Genomic DNA, 17,463 nt, shown 5'->3' with positions numbered 1-17,463 from the left:
TTCGGTTCACGTGCGTAGGCAATGATCGTGCCATCCCTACCCAACGCACCGAGAAAAAAGAAAAGGAACGAAAGAAAAATTATTGGATTTGGCTTCTCTTTCCGTGTTACCCTCGAATCGCTGAAGAGGTTCCAGACCCACGAGGCCTTACTGATATGTGAGGCTAACACCTCCATCGCGCCATCACACAAAATACCCGAGAACAGGTTACAGATAATAAAATGAAAGCCAAACTCGCTACCCCGCGTCCTGACTTTCGTTGCATAATACAGGTAAAAAACAAATACACAATACGCCGGGGTTCAGCGCGTCGACGTGTCACGAGCACATGGCCAGACATATACGCGCACACGGTCACGACTCGCCTGCCTCTGGTGCGCAGCGGTCACGCCCGGCAGTCTTCTGGGACAACGCATGTCGACTGCCGCATCCAACCACTGGGCTCACATGGGCGGGCAAAGCGCCTTTATGCATGTCAACTGCGCGCAACGTGCCCCTCGAGCGCGAGAGTAGCGGCGTTTGCAGCGCGAGGAGCAGGGGGTGAGCGTCATGGGCGACAAACGAGCCCGCCGAGGAAGATGAGAACCTCCCTATCAGAGCCCTCTCTTACACGTAATATCAAGTAGGCATGCCGTGCTCCTCCTTCACAAGCCGACTCATTCCGCTGCACATCCTCTTATCAAAGTCTGACAACTCTACGGAAGCGAATCTGCGGGACCCCACCTCGTAGCTCGGGGGGTCTCCCACCTGATCGCCTCGCCACCCGAGCAGGTCAAACGTTGTAGACACCCTGAATGCTTCTCACACATGCACCCCCTAGACCCACACGTGCAGACTTCTTCGCGTCTTTACCGTCCACTGAACTGGCGCAGTTGACCCGCGTGGGCGCCGTGCTTTCTTGGTATGTGGAACGTCAGCGGCAGCCCACGGCGCGTGCGCGCAACGTTCGCACTGGGGCACATGCTGCGAGAGAGCAGTACTGTATTGGGGGGGACACCGGGAGGAGAGGAGCCTGTAACCCTTGTGGTGACGAAGAGGTAAATGAACGGCAAGTCAACTCTTCTGGCGTACCAGTGCTACCAGTCTTGCAGTGGTTTCATGAAATGCGGCTATGCAGCACGCATAAGTCATTCGCATGAGGAAGCTAAACAAAACACACACACTATTGACTAGACAAGCAATTAATGAAAAGGGTGTGTGAAGCAAGCACTGCACTAAGCCGCGCCGCGTGTGCACCCATAATCGCGAACCCCATCTCCCCAGACGTCGCACCAAACTCTTTTCTCACCACCACCAAGTGCTTCTGTATTACTCACCCTTCGTCACATCTCCTTGTGGATCAAGAATTGCACAACCGAGCGCTCCGAGATAACCGTCGTGCTCGAGGAAGTGAGCATGGCATGCACCGGAGGACCAATACTTCATGGTGCCACTAATCAAGCTCCAAATGATCGCGTTGTCGCGCACAAAGCCCCCAGCAAAGAAGATGTTCGACACCCCGTGCAGACGCGCATGAAGGTACGCAAGCTGTGTAATGTTACCCGCAATCATGTTCAGCAGAGACCGCACAATGTCAATAGCTGATGCCACCTTGGTTCCGTTGCGAACCGGTAGTAAAGCCCGAACGGAAGGCGTCTTCACCGCGATCGGTGACAAAATCTCGCCCGCTGCGCCGTCGTCTGCAAATTTGTCGGTGCTGCCCCCACGCTTCATTTCATAAAACCGCTCGGTCCCTAGTTTTCCAAAAGTGCTCGCCACCGTCTCACTAGACAACATCGCGGGCAAGTCCTTCGCGTTGTAGCCGTAAATGTCACCGACAAGCAGGTCGACGTTCTTATTGTCGCCTGGGCCGTCCAGCCGCATAATCTCCATCACCTCCTCCCATGACGTGAGATTCGTCATTGTGCGTATGAGACCCCAAAACGTAGCACCGCCGATGGGAGAGCCGCCGACACGCACATGCGAGCCATCCGCGCCGGTACACTTGATAAAAGAGATGCCAGATCCGATGTTAATGAGCAGGTACGGAAACGGCGAAAAGCCCTCGCCGCTGCTCACGAGCCGATGTGGGTGGTGGACGCCAGTCGCTGAGTCCACCGTGAAGATAGATTCCGGCGCAGTGCGGAGAACCAAGTTGAGACCCTTCACCACGGCATCCATTTCCTTCACCACGTCGAACTCGATGCCGAGAACGCTACGCGCCAGCGGAGCGTACTTGAACGCACCACCGCCGGTAGCGCGTACACGAGTGGTGTATTCTGGTTTGAAACACTTGATGGCATGGAGACCGGCGAGGTATTCGGCAAACCGTGGGACCTGCTGGGAGGGAATTTTCGCAAAACGTAACGTACCAACGCGCGAGTGGAGGCGATTCTGCAACTGTTTCTCGGCAGCCTCTTCATCTGAAAAAAAACGAAATGTTCTGGACCCTAATTTGTCTGTGAGTGAGGATGCCTCAAATATAACGGAAGGAAATACCGGAAACTCGCCTGCGTTGGGGGGCAAAATGAACGCGATCTTTGCAAACGTACCGCCAATATCGATGCTGACCGGCACACGTAGATGAGGACTGCAACCCGCATCTAATTTTGTACCACTGATCTCTGCATCGCTCAAGTCCTCCTGGCAGCCCGCGTCGGTCGCAGAGAGGGGCGAGGTGGCGGCTCCGCTGTACAGTTTCTCGAAGACAGAGCTGAAGTAGCTGTGCACGGCGTCGCGACGAATCTTTCCAAAGGGGGTGAGGAATGTACTGTGGTCGCTGAACGCATGCGGGTGGAGGTGCACATACTCGGGAATCTGTGACAAGTGCAGCTGCTCCTCTCTCGCAATACTCGCGAGATCGGCAGAAATAATTGACGTAGCGTACTCAACGAGCTCGGTCCAACTGAGCTGCCGCACTGGGCCGTCACACCCATTGGACTGATGCCACTCAAACTCAATTGTGTCTCGGTTCGGGCACACAACCGCGATAATCGGCTTCAGTGGGTCGCAGTAAACGAATATGGCATTGATGTACCGCGAGACAGAGAAGATACGCTCCAGCTCTGCGGCAACAGCATATTGGTAGGAAACAGGCCAGAGAATGCCTCGCGGTGCTCCTAGAAACGTAGCAGTGCCATCGCGCTTCCATTGCGCCGCGATCTCCAGACGCATACTCGGTACGCCTTCCTTCCTGATGACCAGTTGGCCAATACCGACGCTGTCTGAAAGATCGCTGATTGACTCCAGGCCAACCTGCATCAAGGGCACTGGTGTGCCGTCGATGGCGCACACACCGACGCAGTTTTGGTAGCTCACCTCACACACCAACGGCACATAGCACACACTGACGTGTTCCAGCAGGCTGAAGGCGGTGCTCTCCTCCGATATGCTCAATATTATCTTGCGCACACATCCACCTAGCTGCCTCTGGAAGGCTCGAAAAAAAAAGAAGCGCAGAAGCGAGCTGTCCTGTCGCTTGAGGTGGATTAGATGCGAGCGCAGCTGGAAGGCGCGATTGAAGAACCAGTTGTACACGGCGCTGTACCGACGCTGTGCGCGGCTCAGCTGCAGGCGGCTCGTACTGAACAGCGCCGGCGATGTGACCAAGAGAGTCGGGCGAAATTTCACGAAGGCCTCCTGCAGGTGCGCCGCGTCGACCGTGGCGATGGCGTTACCCTGGCTTAGCATGCCAAGGACGCACACACGATGGAACAGCAGCGCCATGGGGCTGAACCACACCATCGACTCTCTCTTGAAGGATGACGGCAGCACGCCCGTCATAAGCAGCAGACTGAGATCGTGCAAAACGGTGGAGTGACGCACCGGCAGCAGCGTACTCCCATCGTCACTCACAAGACTGTTCGTGTTGTCAATTGTGTACGTAAAGACCGATTCCGTCGTCACGTGCTCCTTCGATGGTGCAACCAGATTCAGACGGCCCTTCTGCTCAACAAACCCAAATGGGATAAGCCAGATGTTCAGGTCTTTTGCCGTCGCGTGATCACTTTCGTCAGCGAAGGAGCTCGTGTAGATAACTGTCTCCAGCTTGGTGGAGCGGCACGTAAGCAACGCCGCCACGGAGCTTCGGTCTCCAATCGCGACACGGATCTTGCAATGGTCCAGCAGAGTACGCATAGTACTGCGCTTTCCCGCCAACGGCACCGTGGCGAAGCCGTAGAGTGCGCATGCCACTTCCAAAATGACGATGCTGCGACTGGGCTCGCAAGCCACACCAATCAGATCGCCAGGTCGAAAACCCATTTCCAAGAGGCCAGCACCCAGCTCTCGAGCGCGGATGTCCACGGTGCCGTATGTCATCCATTCAGGCATACCTAACTCGCTGGTCGTGCCAAGACACTTGAACGTTCGGAAGCGGGACACACTGCGCTCCCACATTTCTCCGAGTGTAGAGACTCCCGCAAGGGGGTTGAGCGTCTTGTTGGCAAAGCACAGCTTTCCTCTCTCTTTGAGGGCCTCCATAGTCAGCAGTGGTGGTTCACCCAGCACCGGCGAGGCGCTGTATTCCTGGGCCCAGCGCAGGAACGACACGAGTGCCGCACACAACACCAGAAACTTAAAACTGAAGGAGAAGATCCACCACGCAAAGACAGCGATGAGGACCGCCTCGAGACGCGCACCCGACGTGGAATTCGAGTGCTCGTGATTGGCTGCCTCAATGAGAGACGAAACATTGAGACGCGAGGAGACGCGCGTTTGGAGGCTGCCATTTGGGCTCAGTGCCACCGTCACACGACACGCGATACCAAAATGGTCCGACAAGTACGTGTACGGACGGCGACTGCTCACCACATACTTCTCCAGGTGGGGTTTCTCTACTTGAATGGATGCCTCCGCCAACAAGTAGTCCTGCCGCTGCGGCGTGGACTCATAGCGCTCTAGCTTCGACAGCTCTGGGAAGAAAAGCCTTGGCGGACGGGTCGGCGGGTTCTGTCCCGTCTCCGCGTAAATGACGTCCCGTACCGACCCGATGTCCTGGAACTGGCTCAGCATGTCATGGAATCTTTTCGAAGACTGCCCAGTCACCGCGTCTATGCCGTAGATGTTGAAGTCCCCAGCGATGATAAAGGGCACCGCCGCCCCCTTCTGTTGCGGCGCCCCCGGTCCGTCACTGTCCTCGTGCTCGCCACGCACCTGGGACAGGGCTGCCTCGACAAAGCGGTGAACCTGCTGCATCTGCGACGATTCGCTGGGAAGGTTGTCCTCTGGACGCAGGTGCACATTGAAGAAGACGATGCGTTGGCTGCCCTCACTGTTCACCGCGGGCACCTCGACTTCAGCAAATAGGCACCCTTTACCAACAGTTGCCTCCCCACGCTTGTGGCTGCGGAACGTGTAGGAGCCGCGGTTCCAAATCGGAAAACGGGAAGCAATGATGAGGCCGCTGTCAGAGCAGACATTGTACCGCAACATAGTCATGTAGGATGGTTTCCGAGAAATCACGTAGTAGTGGAACCCCTTCGCTCTGAGCCCATCCAAAATCATCTTCTGATAGCACAGCTGCTTCTGCAGAATGTAGGGTAAGTAGCTTGTGGCGTACACCTCCTGAAGCAGCACCACGTCGTACGCGTCTACCATGCCGAGAAAGGTGTCGATGCGCTCATGCTGATAGCCACCACTACCTCGAGGAAGAATATTAAAGTTAAAGCTGAGTACCCGAGCCGAAGCACTGCCTACGTCGCTCACTGACATTATAGCTCAAACCTTTCTATGCGGTCAGGTAAAAACAGAGCTTTCCTAGGCAATCGATACTGCAATGTATGCTGCACGACAAACGAAGGGTTAGTTAGGACACGGTGACAATGAAGACGAAAATCTGATGCGAGCCCAAATCGAAAAGGGAAGAGAGCGTGAGGAGGACGACGAGGACAGTATTTCCTTAATGCGACCGACGAACGCCAAGTTCGTAGAGACGAAAGACCAATAGGTAATGAAGCAGAAACCATAAACCTGGGTCTCCACTTGTGGCAGTCGACTGGGAATATGTCTCAAGAGACCACGAAACATGTTTGGCCACACACGCCGCAGACATATCCGGTAAAGCCGATTCGAGCAAGCATTGCTTAATCACAGACCGTTACCCCCCCCCCTCCTTCCACTCCCACGCACACACAGGGGGGGGAGTACATATTGAGCTCTAAACTGTACACGTGGCGTCAGAGAGAGGGAAAAAAGACAGTGCGGAGAAGAGAACAAGCGACATGAGCTCTCTAAATAAACGCCGTGGGTATGTGCCTGTACATCTAAAGATTTAACTCACGCAAGGGTGAAAAGGAGCTCGAACAGCATCGGCTCTGGTGTGTTTTTGTGTATACGCGCCCGAGTTCGTCAGAGAGTGACGTTTTCTCCACTGTTTTTATTTTTTGTTCGAAGGGGGGAAGGGGAGCACTCAAAATTCACTCTGCCGTTTATTTTTCCGGCAGCTACAAACTCCAGCGCCCGTCGGCCAAAGGCACGGAGTGAGTCAGGCCAAGCCACCACATCCATCACGGCGCAGTGGGAAGCGAGTAGGAAACCGCCTCGGTTCCCACACTACCGCAGATTTCCCCGGCTAAATAGTTTCCGGTTGCCCCTGAGAGCGCCGCGAGATACGACGATCAATATATGGGCGTGATAGGCTCTCCGACTTGTCCGCGATCTGGCGCCCCGGCCCCCGCCAGCCTTGGAGGTACCGTGCTACAACGTGCATAAAGGCAAAATATGACGTGCAGCCGCCCACGAACGCTGCGATGGCGTGCAACACACAAACGGTCCCATCCAAGACGTGAAGGAACCGTCCACCAAAATTCAGCAACGGCCCCGCCTCCATTAACAGCAGCGGGAGGGAAAAAAACAGAAACATGATGGCGACGCCGCTGAGAAGACCACTTAGGCGTGCAGTGGTGATTTTACCGTACTTGCACGAGTAAATAAACCGCGGCGCTGCAAAGGCGCCGTAAGCCAATCCCTCGACCGCTCACAACCCAACATAAGCACTACGCAGGCTTTCAGATGAACACTGTAGTCGGACCAAAAGGTGGTAGTTCAAAAGGGGTGATAATCACAACGACCAGGTGGAAGAACAACAGACACATAAGCGGGACTGATATGCAAAAGACGTGCATGCTGCCTCGCAACCACTCAGCTAGAAATCAATAAGAGCGATAGTGCTACATGAAGACCGGGAAAGGCCTTAGAACCTTAAACTGTGCGACAAGCCTGTCTCTACTCACTCTTTTCTTTTGATTTCAGTGCGCATGCGCAACGGACAAACTTCTGCTCTTTTATCCCAAGACATGAATGCAACAAAACTCGGGAGCACGTTCGAGCACCATCTTTTCCACTTCAACAACCGGGTGCGCGTGCTGCATTCGAGGGCGCCAGTTTGGTCGTGGAGTCGAATCGAGAGCACAAGGCCAATGCGAGGTGTCAGCGAGAGAAAAGTAAGAGGCCTTTGAGAATAGCTTGTTCAGAACATAACATCACAGTGGCGAGCACATATATTCTGTTGAGCAATGTCCCTCCCTGTCACACATGTTAGTTGTGCCCTCGCGCATGTCTCATTGTCTGTCAAGGGCCCAATCGTGCATTGCATAGGAACAGTAGCCCAACTGTCTCTGCGATGCCAGCCCAGTCGTCTGAGGAACGCCATTTCCACCAGATCCACACAGCCTAGCTCCGCGGGTCGCTTCAAAGCCGCTCACGCTATGCCGGTCGCCACGTAGTGCGCCCCCCGGGGGGGAGGGGGGGGGGGAGGGGTAGGCTCAGACTCCCCAGCAATAGGCAGTGGGAGTTGGATAAAAAGCATTTGAGCCACGCCGAGACCTCACCCATCACACGATGAGTACAAAGGGGTTCGCTGTCGCAGGTCACCTCGACTCGACGCCATCCAGGACCTCACTCCTGACATTAGCAGAGAGAGATCGCCGTACCCCTTCCCCCTTTCTGTCGTGGGTACCTCAGCCTGTCACCACTAGAGGTGGCACGGCTTTGGCAAGGAAACCGGTTGCGTGGCTTCCCCCACACGAGAGGCATTGGGTCCCGATAACACGCTGGAGTTGGGCTCCCGTCATGAGAGAGAAGCGGTCAGCTTTTCAAACCTGGGAGCATCAGTACGTCGTGGGGAGGGCACATCTCTCTTCTTTCTTCACGCTTAAACACGAAGGATGACAGCGCAGCTGATGTCAATGCGAAGCGCTGAGACAAAAGTGCAGACGTGCTTCCAAACTGGTAGTGGATTTTTATTTTCAAAAACAAAACAGGGGGAGCGGCACTCAGCGCAACGCACGATTAGTTCACTATTCCGGTATTTTTTTTCTCACTTGTTTAGACAAAAATCGCAACAACAACAACAGGGGGAAGTAAAAAAGATGAGTAAACGCGGGAGCGATTTGGGGGGAGGAGGAAGGTGAAAGTGCACCCCACCTCGCCTTCCGTGTCGAACGAAGGGGAATGGTCTCAGTTTTGGTCCTCGACGGCAGCCCCCTTCCATACATGGCGACAGACCGTATCAGAGCAGGCAAAGTAGAGTGTCATGTCCTCTTGCGGTTGGCCGAGCGGGTTCACGAAACACGCAACACCCTTCTTGCCGCACCTGGGACACGGCTTGTCAGGATCACGCTGCGCGGTTGGGTCACTAGCAAACTCCGCAATGAGATCCATCCCGCCAATCGCATCTGCCTTCATCTTCAAATTCATTACGTGGACGAGATTGCACTGGTCGTGCTGCTCAGTCGTCTTGCAGTAGTTGCAGCGCCATGTCATACTGTAATTGTCCTCATCGCATTCAGGGTAAAGAAGATTGCTGCACTGTGAGCAGAAGAGCATCGGAGCGGTGGTAGCGTTTCCGATGCTCACCTGAGTGATGTCCTCCGTTGCCATTGCACCTGAGACACGGACAAAACCGATGTGACCTTTTTTATTTGACAAAACACAAAGCTCGAGTAGAATACTGACGGCGACGACGGTCGACGCTGCCGGGAAATTAGGCGAAAAGCGCGCCTTTCCCCCTCGTATTCACTCTGTGGAGTTCACCTCTGCACTGGCGGATGCGTTTCGTTTGGGAGTAATTTTTGTGTTAAGGCGCGCACTTTAGGAGAGATGGGGAGTCAGTGAAGCACACGACAAAAAAAAAAGAAGACATTCACCAGGGGAAGCAAAGGAGAACAGAGACGCATCACAGCCGAGGGGTATTGCCAAGAAATCGGCATTACAGAATAAGCATAGAGTAAACGCAGAAATGTGATAGATCGATGCGCGCTCGACGTCAAAGATGAGCAGGGAGAGACGCTGGCGCTGCGATAACTCCCATCATTTTTTTTCTCCGAGGAGCACAAGCATGATACACGACAATGCGTCCCCGACCTCGGTAACTTATCTGGGAAAGTTTGTCCTGGCCAACAGCTGAAAGCGGCGAGAGCGCCACCCGGTGTATTGGGGCATCACAACTACGCAGATTCAAAAGTCCTATTCGGCATCACACCGCCACCGGCGTGCTACACGTAGTTGCAATAATAACACATTCTCTATTTTTCATTCTTTTCTCACTCCACATACGACCACTTGAAGAAAGGGGGTATAATTTTGTCACAACAAAGCCCGCCGAGAGCGTGTTTGTGATACAGGAAATCCCATACAGACCCGCTCCGAGATGCGCATAATACGAGGCACCAGAGGAATGTGTACACCTTGCTCTTCTTCAGAGAACATAACCTATCCCGCATGTTGTTGTTTCACTGGTCGGATACCTGCTGATTGTGTACAACAAAGCACTCAGAGCTGGGAGAAGCACAGACATGCCGCTCAAACAACGCCTCTGAACTGAGAGCTTGAGCAGCGAACCTAAAACCACACTCACAGGTCCGACCATAGACAAGAAAGGAGTAACACAAAAAGAGGGAAAGAGAGAATAGTTTGTGCGTGCGTCAGTGTCCCTGGCAAGGTTGCAATCAAGCACAAAAAAAAAAGAAAAATGGTGCGGTGACACTCCTGTCAAGGTACCACCACATGTCAACTTTAATCCTGGCGGCCCTTGATAAGGCGCGTAGTGATCTTGTCTTTCGTCACGATCATAGCCACTGCACCATAACCAGAGAGACTGTCGCGATCACAGGCGGAAAGCATCGCCTGCGCCGCAATCTCGAAGACCTCCTCTGGGGACATACTCGGTCGCCAGAGAGCCTCGCACATACCGTGTAAACTCTCGGCGGCGGTGCCGGCGCAGACGTAGTCCTCAGGTTCGCATGGCGCACCGATGAGATCGGTGGCGCACAAGTACACCTCACCTGTGGACTTATCTATGCTACCGATCACCGGCTCCACAAACCACGGTCCGAAACGCGCTTCATACAACATAGATGTGATCATCGCAGAGAACGCCTTACCAGTTATGTCACGTTCCTCTCGCAGCTTGTACATGTCCGTGCGGAACCGAACCTTGTTCGCAAAGGTTTGCTGGTCTGTACGCAGCCCGGTCAGACCATATACAACGCTGTCGTTTACCACGTGCAGCTTCGGCACCTCCATAGAAATCGTCTTCAGCTGCTCGCCGAGGCGGTTATCCGAGATGATGACGAAGCACTCCTTTCCCGCCATGGCCATCACCGAGCCGCCGCTGTAGGACATAATAGACATCTTGGGCACTTCACACCGAAGCAGAGCGAGAAGAGTCACCACAAAAGGGGTACCGACGAAAAACACCGAAAAAGGGGGCGAGTATTCGAGGCGTGCAGTTCTGTGAACACACGATAAAAGAAAAAAAGATGCAAACCGCGAAAAGAACACACGATGTGTACAAAGGCGCAGGGAAGTGATGAATGAATGGTGCAAAGGAGAGAAAAACTGAAGCTTGCAGCTGACGACGAAATTTCTTCGTTGCACCTCGTCATGATACGGGCGGAGGGACACAGCCGCAGCACATAAAGAGTGCGCACAAAGACAGCATGAGTGAAAGAGATAGTTTTGTGAGGCAACACAGGAAGTGAGAAAAGCAGTCGTGAGTACTGCCTAAAGCTGCATAATCAAAGGTTCAAATACAGTGCGTCGCAGAACCGCGAGCAAAAAAAACGCAGGTGGGTCTTTTCCTTCTACCCTCAACCACAGCGCAGCAGCCACCGCTCCTCCCTGTCTTTGGGCATGTCCTCCTCACGCCATCGCTTGCGAATCCGCAAGGTCACACAATGAATCGCAAGATGTATATTCTCTGTTTTAATATTTGATCATCGAAGCGCCACTCTCAGGAATACCGGCACCTGCGATGTCACCCAACCGCCAGGAACCAAGGCGCTATAGCCGCCAACGCCTCTCAGAAAATTCTCAAGGCGCAGCCCCTCCATTAGCCACAGGGGATCAACTGTGGCGCGGAAGAGAGCAAATGCTTTCGCTGCACCAAAAACGCGCTCTTCTGTAACCGGAAGATCAACTCCGAGAAAAGAAAAACACACAAGGGTGTGTCGATGCAAAAAAAAACATGTGTACTCCCTCTCTATCTAGCCACTCGGAAAGGGCTTGACCTAACAAGCACAGATAGCAGAGCTTCCGCTGGAAAACAAAAAAATGACTGAGATATCATCGCATACCCCGTTGCCCATCACTCTCGCGGTACTGGTTGCCTGCTTTGACGAGCACGGGGTGTGTAAAGCCCTCAAGTTTTCCGTCCTCCGAGTAGATTGGTACGAAATCATAACCGTTCTTGACGACATCAGAGCGGGTGCGACTGAAATAAACGACAACGCTGAACATGGACATCATGAATAAACCCGGGAGATACACCCGCCATGTCGAGCGGTACGGTTCCTTCATCCTCGGGTCTAAATATGTGAAGTGGATCAAGACCGTGTGAGAATGCTGCAGGTGCGTGAAAGTGAGCCGATATTTCCTGAACAGGCACCCGAATTCCCTCAAGACAAAAACTTCAACGCGGCCGTGTGGGGAGGAGATGAGGAACACAGAGATTAAAATAGCCTTTTGAGTAGGCGAGGAGGGTAAAAGCCAGTGGATCAGAAAGGCGTGCAGTACATCCATAACGATAGGAAACTGCAGGCAGAAACTGCGGAGAGAAAAATATTCGCGGGGAGGAGCTGTACAGTGCACTTCTCCGCTGTGTTACCCTGAGAGCAATGGGGAGGTTGTGCAGACCAAACATCAATAAACGAGTCCGCAAATGAAAGAAGTATATCACCGTGGCCTGGCTAGCACATGAGGCTACAGTGCTGATCATATTCGCTCTTTTTTCAATGGTGAGGGGAACTATGCCCGGAAATACAAAAAAAATTCCTTTTGATGCGCTCCCTGTCACACATGTTAGTTGTGCCCTCGCGCATGTCTCATTGTCTGTCAAGGGCCCAATCGTGCATTGCATAGGAACAGTAGCCCAACTGTCTCTGCGATGCCAGCCCAGTCGTCTGAGGAACGCCATTTCCACCAGCTCCACACAGCCTAGCTCCGCGGGTCGCTTCAAAGCCGCTCACGCTATGCCGGTCGCCACGTAGTGCGCCCCCCGGGGGGGAGGGGGGGGGGGGAGGGGTAGGCTCAGACTCCCCAGCAATAGGCAGTGGGAGTTGGATAAAAAGCATTTGAGCCACGCCGAGACCTCACCCATCACACGATGAGTACAAAGGGGTTCGCTGTCGCAGGTCGCCTCGACTCGACGCCATCCAGGACCTCACTCCTGACATTAGCAGAGAGAGATCGCCGTACCCCTCCCCCCTTTCTGTCGTGGGTACCTCAGCCTGTCACCACTAGAGGTGGCACGGCTTTGGCAAGGAAACCGGTTGCGTGGCTTCCCCCACACGAGAGGCATTGGGTCCCGATAACACGCTGGAGTTGGGCTCCCGTCAGCGGGAGCAATAAAAAAAAATGGAGACGAAAAGGATATCCCACCGAGTCGTAAGACTGGACAATAATCGAGAGGAGAGCGAGAGATGGTGCAGCCATCACGCTAACAAGAGACCTTGGTTGTCTTATTCACAAACTGCCGCCCCGTTAAACAGCGTGGAACGAGTGAAACAAGGTGCACCGGATGAGGTATGCCTTTAAGGTAAGCCAGGCCAACATCACTCACTCCTATAAAGTGGTCCAAGCCACGGCTATCAATCTTCGGGGGCGGAGTGGCAAGCTTTATGGTGCGGAAAATGTATGGGCAAGGCTCGTCATGGAACTCTGGAATGGACTTGAGCTGCTGGAAACTCTCACGGGAGAGTAAAATTTGCCCCCCACACGCCGCCGATTCGATACGGGCGCACCGATTAACGCTCTCTCCGTAGTAGTCATAGCGCCTATGAACAGCGTCATACGTGGCCGTGGCATCAGTGCAGTGCTCTACGCCGATCCGCACGCGCAGCGTGCGTTCATCCCATGCTTGTGGATCACCATGGCCCTCGGTGCTGTCAACCATCGTAAATCCTGTTGCAATAGGCGCTATGCGCATCAGCTCTAGTTGGATACAAAGCGACAGCTTTACAGCCACAAGCACATCCTTGGTGGCGATGATAAAGGAGTCGCCAGCTGTTTTTACCTCATATGCACCGTAGTCCGCGATAAGCTGTCGAATCATGGCGTGATGGTTCTTCACCGCGAGTCCCATCGCGGTGGGGTCCTTACTCCACAGTTTCGTACTAGCTTCAATATCGGTGAAGATAAGGCCAAAGGAAACGTTGTTGATCGGAGCGCGCATGTTTTCGATGCTGTGAATTTCCCTGACCATACCAGCCGCGATACCATCGACCATACGCTCAAAGAGCCACAAAAAGCGCGACTCCACTGCGACATTCCACTTGTCCTGCAAAAAATGACGGCACGAGAAAAGGAATGGTTCAGTGAACGAGCGTAAGTGCTCCACCGTTACGTTGTAGGCTATGTGGCGCCCGCCAAGTTCACGCATGTACTCTTCTGAGAGCCTTTTGTCGTGGATGTTGTTGATTATGTCAACGAACGACTGAAACACACGTCCACTTACACGCAGATCTTTGAGCGCGTCGAACGTGGAGAGGTCCTCATACATATCTATGGCTTTACCGTACATCACGCCGATGAACTGGGACCGTGTGTCCAGATTCCTTTGCCGCTCCGTGATGAGCTTGAAGTCGGCCTGAATATTTTTGAGCATTTGCTCCTCGTGCATCTTACCGTAACGTTCGCCCTCTGCACTCTCACTTCCGTGCTTGAGCAGATCCAAAACCAGCTTCCAAAATTTGTTCCACTCCTCCTCGGATGCCTGAAAAACGTCGGTACCCACGTACTTGGGAAACACCTTAAAAAAGGCGCTTCGCATTTCCGTAAAAACCTCCCAATCCACGCCGTATCCGCGGTGGCGTGCACCTGCCCTAGTGAACATGTCAACGGTTACCTCCGGCCTCTCATAGAAGTGCACCGCGGTACCAAGCATCCGCAGCAACGCTTTGGACTGTTCCTCAAGGTCGACACCGTAAAAATGAACTCGAAGACGTGGATTTCGGGTGAGCAGCTCATCGTACAGCTGCTGACCAAAGCGATCCAGCATCCCCTCTTTTTCCAAAATGCCCCATGTTCCCTCCACTGTGAACTGTGAGCGTCTCATCATTTGCTTGAGATTTTCCAGCTCACGGGTAAGAAGCACTAGGCCCTCCATCTCTGCTTTCGAAATAATTGCATTGCCATCGCGCTGACGATCCCGCAATTGCTGAGCGACACTCACAAGTGTATCATGGAAAGTCTGTTCATTGAACAGCGGAAGCTCATCTTGTACGCTGGCCATCTGCCTCATGCCATATTGGGTCTCATCCGAGTTACCCCCCGTCCTCCAAGGCTCCATATCCTGTCCACCCGAGTTGAGCGCTAACTCAACCATGGAAGAGCTACTTTCATTTTTCGCCGAGCTCTCACACTGCTTCCATGAGGTCAACGTTTTCTCGGTTGGAAGGGAAGTCCTGGCCGCATCAGTCCCACGAATAGAAGAATCCCTCTTTCGACGTTGTCGAGAGGCACCAGACCCCATGGTCGAAGCCTCCGCACTCTGGAACCAAAAAAAAAGGGTAGCACAAGACTGCTTCAGAAATGGCCGCACCGGATAAACTTAGCGGAGTAGCAGTTGAACGAAGCACAATAGTCTCACCAGCAATGATTGAAGAGGGCACGAACAGCACAACAAGGATTGCGTGGAGCAAAAACTTTTTGAGAGAAGGCAACACCTTCACAGGTGCAGGAGAGGCGTGAAAGCGTGGACTGGAGCAGGGGGGAAATAGTAATAGAGCCCATAACAGGAAGGGTGCTACTATACGTGGCTCGGAATAAGTGTGTATGTGTATGACGGATACATCCGAGGCAATGCACCTTGGCTGTTGAGGAAAAAAAGCCAGAATTTTTTTTTCTGCTCACAGGGAGTCAAAGAAGGGGTGTGGGAGGAGGAGTGAGGGTGATACAAACACCGTAGAGTTGTGCCTGTGGATACGCACAATTGGGAAAGGCTTAGATCGTGGCGCAAAGTAGATCGACACACCAAACAACATTTCACACAATGCACGAGTTTGGGAGTGTGCCGCCTTCTTCCTCCTGTGCTGGTAAACGAAATGATTGAGGGAAGCGCAGGCAATGGTAATGATCAGGCTCCTCTCTGTGTTCTTTTATTGATGACGGAGCTGGTGCTCATGTACTTGCGCATGTCAAAGAATGAGGAGGGTGGAGAAAGCCACGACATATAAAACAGCGGAATACATCGACTACAGAGAAGTTCAAGGAGGAAGAACACGACGGTAAAGACGCACTAGAAGGGAAACTCGAGAGCCCCATGGTAAAATACGGATATAAAAAGTGGAAAAATTACGCGCACTTCTGCTTCCACACCGTGTCTTCGAAAGAAAAAAAACATGTTTACCATCTTCACAAAAAACGGGAGCTCAAAGAGCTTCGAGGCCGCTTTTCCTTCACAGTTTCACGGGCTCGCACCACCAGCGCTGAACTCCTGACCTGAACAACTCGGCGTTCACAGTGTCGCTCAGTACACCGCAATGTGTCAACATTTCCATGTATAATAAATGCATCTTAAGCCCAAGGCTCTAGTGCGTCAAGGCACAACTAGGCCTCTGAGAAACCGAAGACTTTCATTTTACTCACATAAAAAAAGAAACGAAAATCATAAAGATGGAGAAGGGGAGGAGGGGGACGCATCAAATGAAAATTCGAGCATCACGGGGGAAATTTCAACAGGTGACGAGCAAACATAGCGGCACCAATCGACAAGATTATCGTGTCGTTATACAAAGCTACCCGCCTCTTCCCATCCTAGATGGGTTACTGGGATTTCCCAAAAACATGGGGAGCCTAACCACTCATCCTGAGACGCTCATCACGCAAGGGGTAACCATACCCAATAGTCGCGACTGCAATCGCACACAATCCATGTACTGTGGGTCTAAGGGGTGTCATTGCTGCACTTCCCTACGCGCATGGGAACCTCATCCACTCCACTGGCACTTGCACGCTCCAAATTGACAAGATCGCACATACCCAGCCGGTGCTCCATTAGCGAATCGACCTATAGAAGATCTATTACCGACAGGTCGGTGACGATCACCACAAATTTTACTTCCCCATACACAGAGAGAAATTGATGAAAGAAAGGAATCAAAAAACAACAGCCAGCTAGCCTTGCCTGTGACCTCGTGACCGGATACCAGACGTATCAAGGTCGCCAATGCCGTTAGTCACCTACGTGTAAAGATTCCAAGAAACAAGCAAAGCCTCCTGAGGAAAACCCGAATCGCGCCAAAAGTTTTTTTTTCATGAAGGTTCTTACAAGGTGCGCGGTGTCGCTGCGCAATGGGCCTTTCAGACTTTTGCTATTGACGATGCAAAAACGACATTTAGCATGGTCGGAAGATTTGAGCTGACATGTACAGAGCTCTTGAAGACGATGCATGTATGTGAAGTGCACTATCTCACCAGAATGCCAAACGAGACGCGCCGCTGATATCTCGGTGTTCAGATAACTATAGCCGTTTACAGCGGCACGCTTTTTTTTTTGGTAGCTTGAGCTCAGCCGCTTTATCTGTCACATGACCTTCTGCTTTCGACGGGCTCCAGACAACTTTTACAGAAGGACGCACACAGAGCTAAAGCCTCGCCGGTAAAGAAAACATCACGTACCAGCCTCCAAGCCTCACATCCAACGGTTTGGCATGCCGCAGAACTCAACAATTTGAAACTGGAGGCAGCGCGCTTGATGGCGTTTCTTCCAATGACGGCAGGTCACTTCAGCAACGATTTGAAACAGTGAGTGGGTTCGCCGAGGTCGATCGATGCACGCCATGTTATAAAGGAGGAAAAAAGAAGAAGAGGGATGAGCAGGCGGGCGGGGTCAGCGATGCGAAGCCGCCATGAGTGGAAGCGGCAACCGCACTCGTCATCACTGTGTTCAACTACACAGAGGAGGGGGAACAAAACGTCGCAGCAACAAACAATTGAACCGCGAGTACCCCCCGCCTCGCGAGGGCCAATCCGCATACGCCACTG

General features: G+C 53.0%; 5 protein-coding genes across 5 annotated transcripts; all 5 read right to left on the bottom strand.

Annotated features, from left to right (window-relative positions):
* Positions 1-1,308: 1,308 nt before the first annotated feature.
* On the bottom strand, positions 1,309-5,691 carry JKF63_03429 (uncharacterized protein; the record flags this gene model as incomplete). The annotated part of the gene is made up of 1 exon (XM_067899432.1): positions 1,309-5,691. The coding sequence occupies one exon, from the start codon at positions 5,689-5,691 to the stop codon at positions 1,309-1,311; it is 4,383 nt and encodes a 1,460-aa protein (XP_067755671.1).
* A 2,745-nt stretch (positions 5,692-8,436) lies between these two features.
* JKF63_03428 (uncharacterized protein) lies at positions 8,437-8,859 on the bottom strand (the record flags this gene model as incomplete). Its single annotated transcript, XM_067899431.1, has 1 exon — positions 8,437-8,859. One exon carries the CDS (start codon positions 8,857-8,859, stop codon positions 8,437-8,439), a length of 423 nt encoding a protein of 140 aa, XP_067755670.1.
* Positions 8,860-9,993: 1,134 nt separating this feature from the next.
* JKF63_03427 (uncharacterized protein) lies at positions 9,994-10,611 on the bottom strand (the record flags this gene model as incomplete). The annotated part of the gene is made up of 1 exon (XM_067899430.1): positions 9,994-10,611. One exon carries the CDS (start codon positions 10,609-10,611, stop codon positions 9,994-9,996), a length of 618 nt encoding a protein of 205 aa, XP_067755669.1.
* A 933-nt stretch (positions 10,612-11,544) lies between these two features.
* Positions 11,545-11,778, bottom strand: JKF63_03426 (uncharacterized protein; the record flags this gene model as incomplete). The annotated part of the gene is made up of 1 exon (XM_067899429.1): positions 11,545-11,778. The coding sequence occupies one exon, from the start codon at positions 11,776-11,778 to the stop codon at positions 11,545-11,547; it is 234 nt and encodes a 77-aa protein (XP_067755668.1).
* A 1,138-nt stretch (positions 11,779-12,916) lies between these two features.
* Positions 12,917-14,950, bottom strand: JKF63_03425 (uncharacterized protein; the record flags this gene model as incomplete). Its single annotated transcript, XM_067899428.1, has 1 exon — positions 12,917-14,950. The coding sequence occupies one exon, from the start codon at positions 14,948-14,950 to the stop codon at positions 12,917-12,919; it is 2,034 nt and encodes a 677-aa protein (XP_067755667.1).
* Between the last annotated feature and the right edge of the window lie 2,513 nt (positions 14,951-17,463).

Source organism: Porcisia hertigi, chromosome 28, assembly GCF_017918235.1.
Source record: "Porcisia hertigi strain C119 chromosome 28, whole genome shotgun sequence".
NCBI classification, from domain to species: Eukaryota; Euglenozoa; class Kinetoplastea; order Trypanosomatida; family Trypanosomatidae; genus Porcisia; species Porcisia hertigi.
The sequence above is the reverse complement of the archived record's forward strand: the minus strand, read 5'-3'. Positions and strand labels throughout refer to the sequence as shown.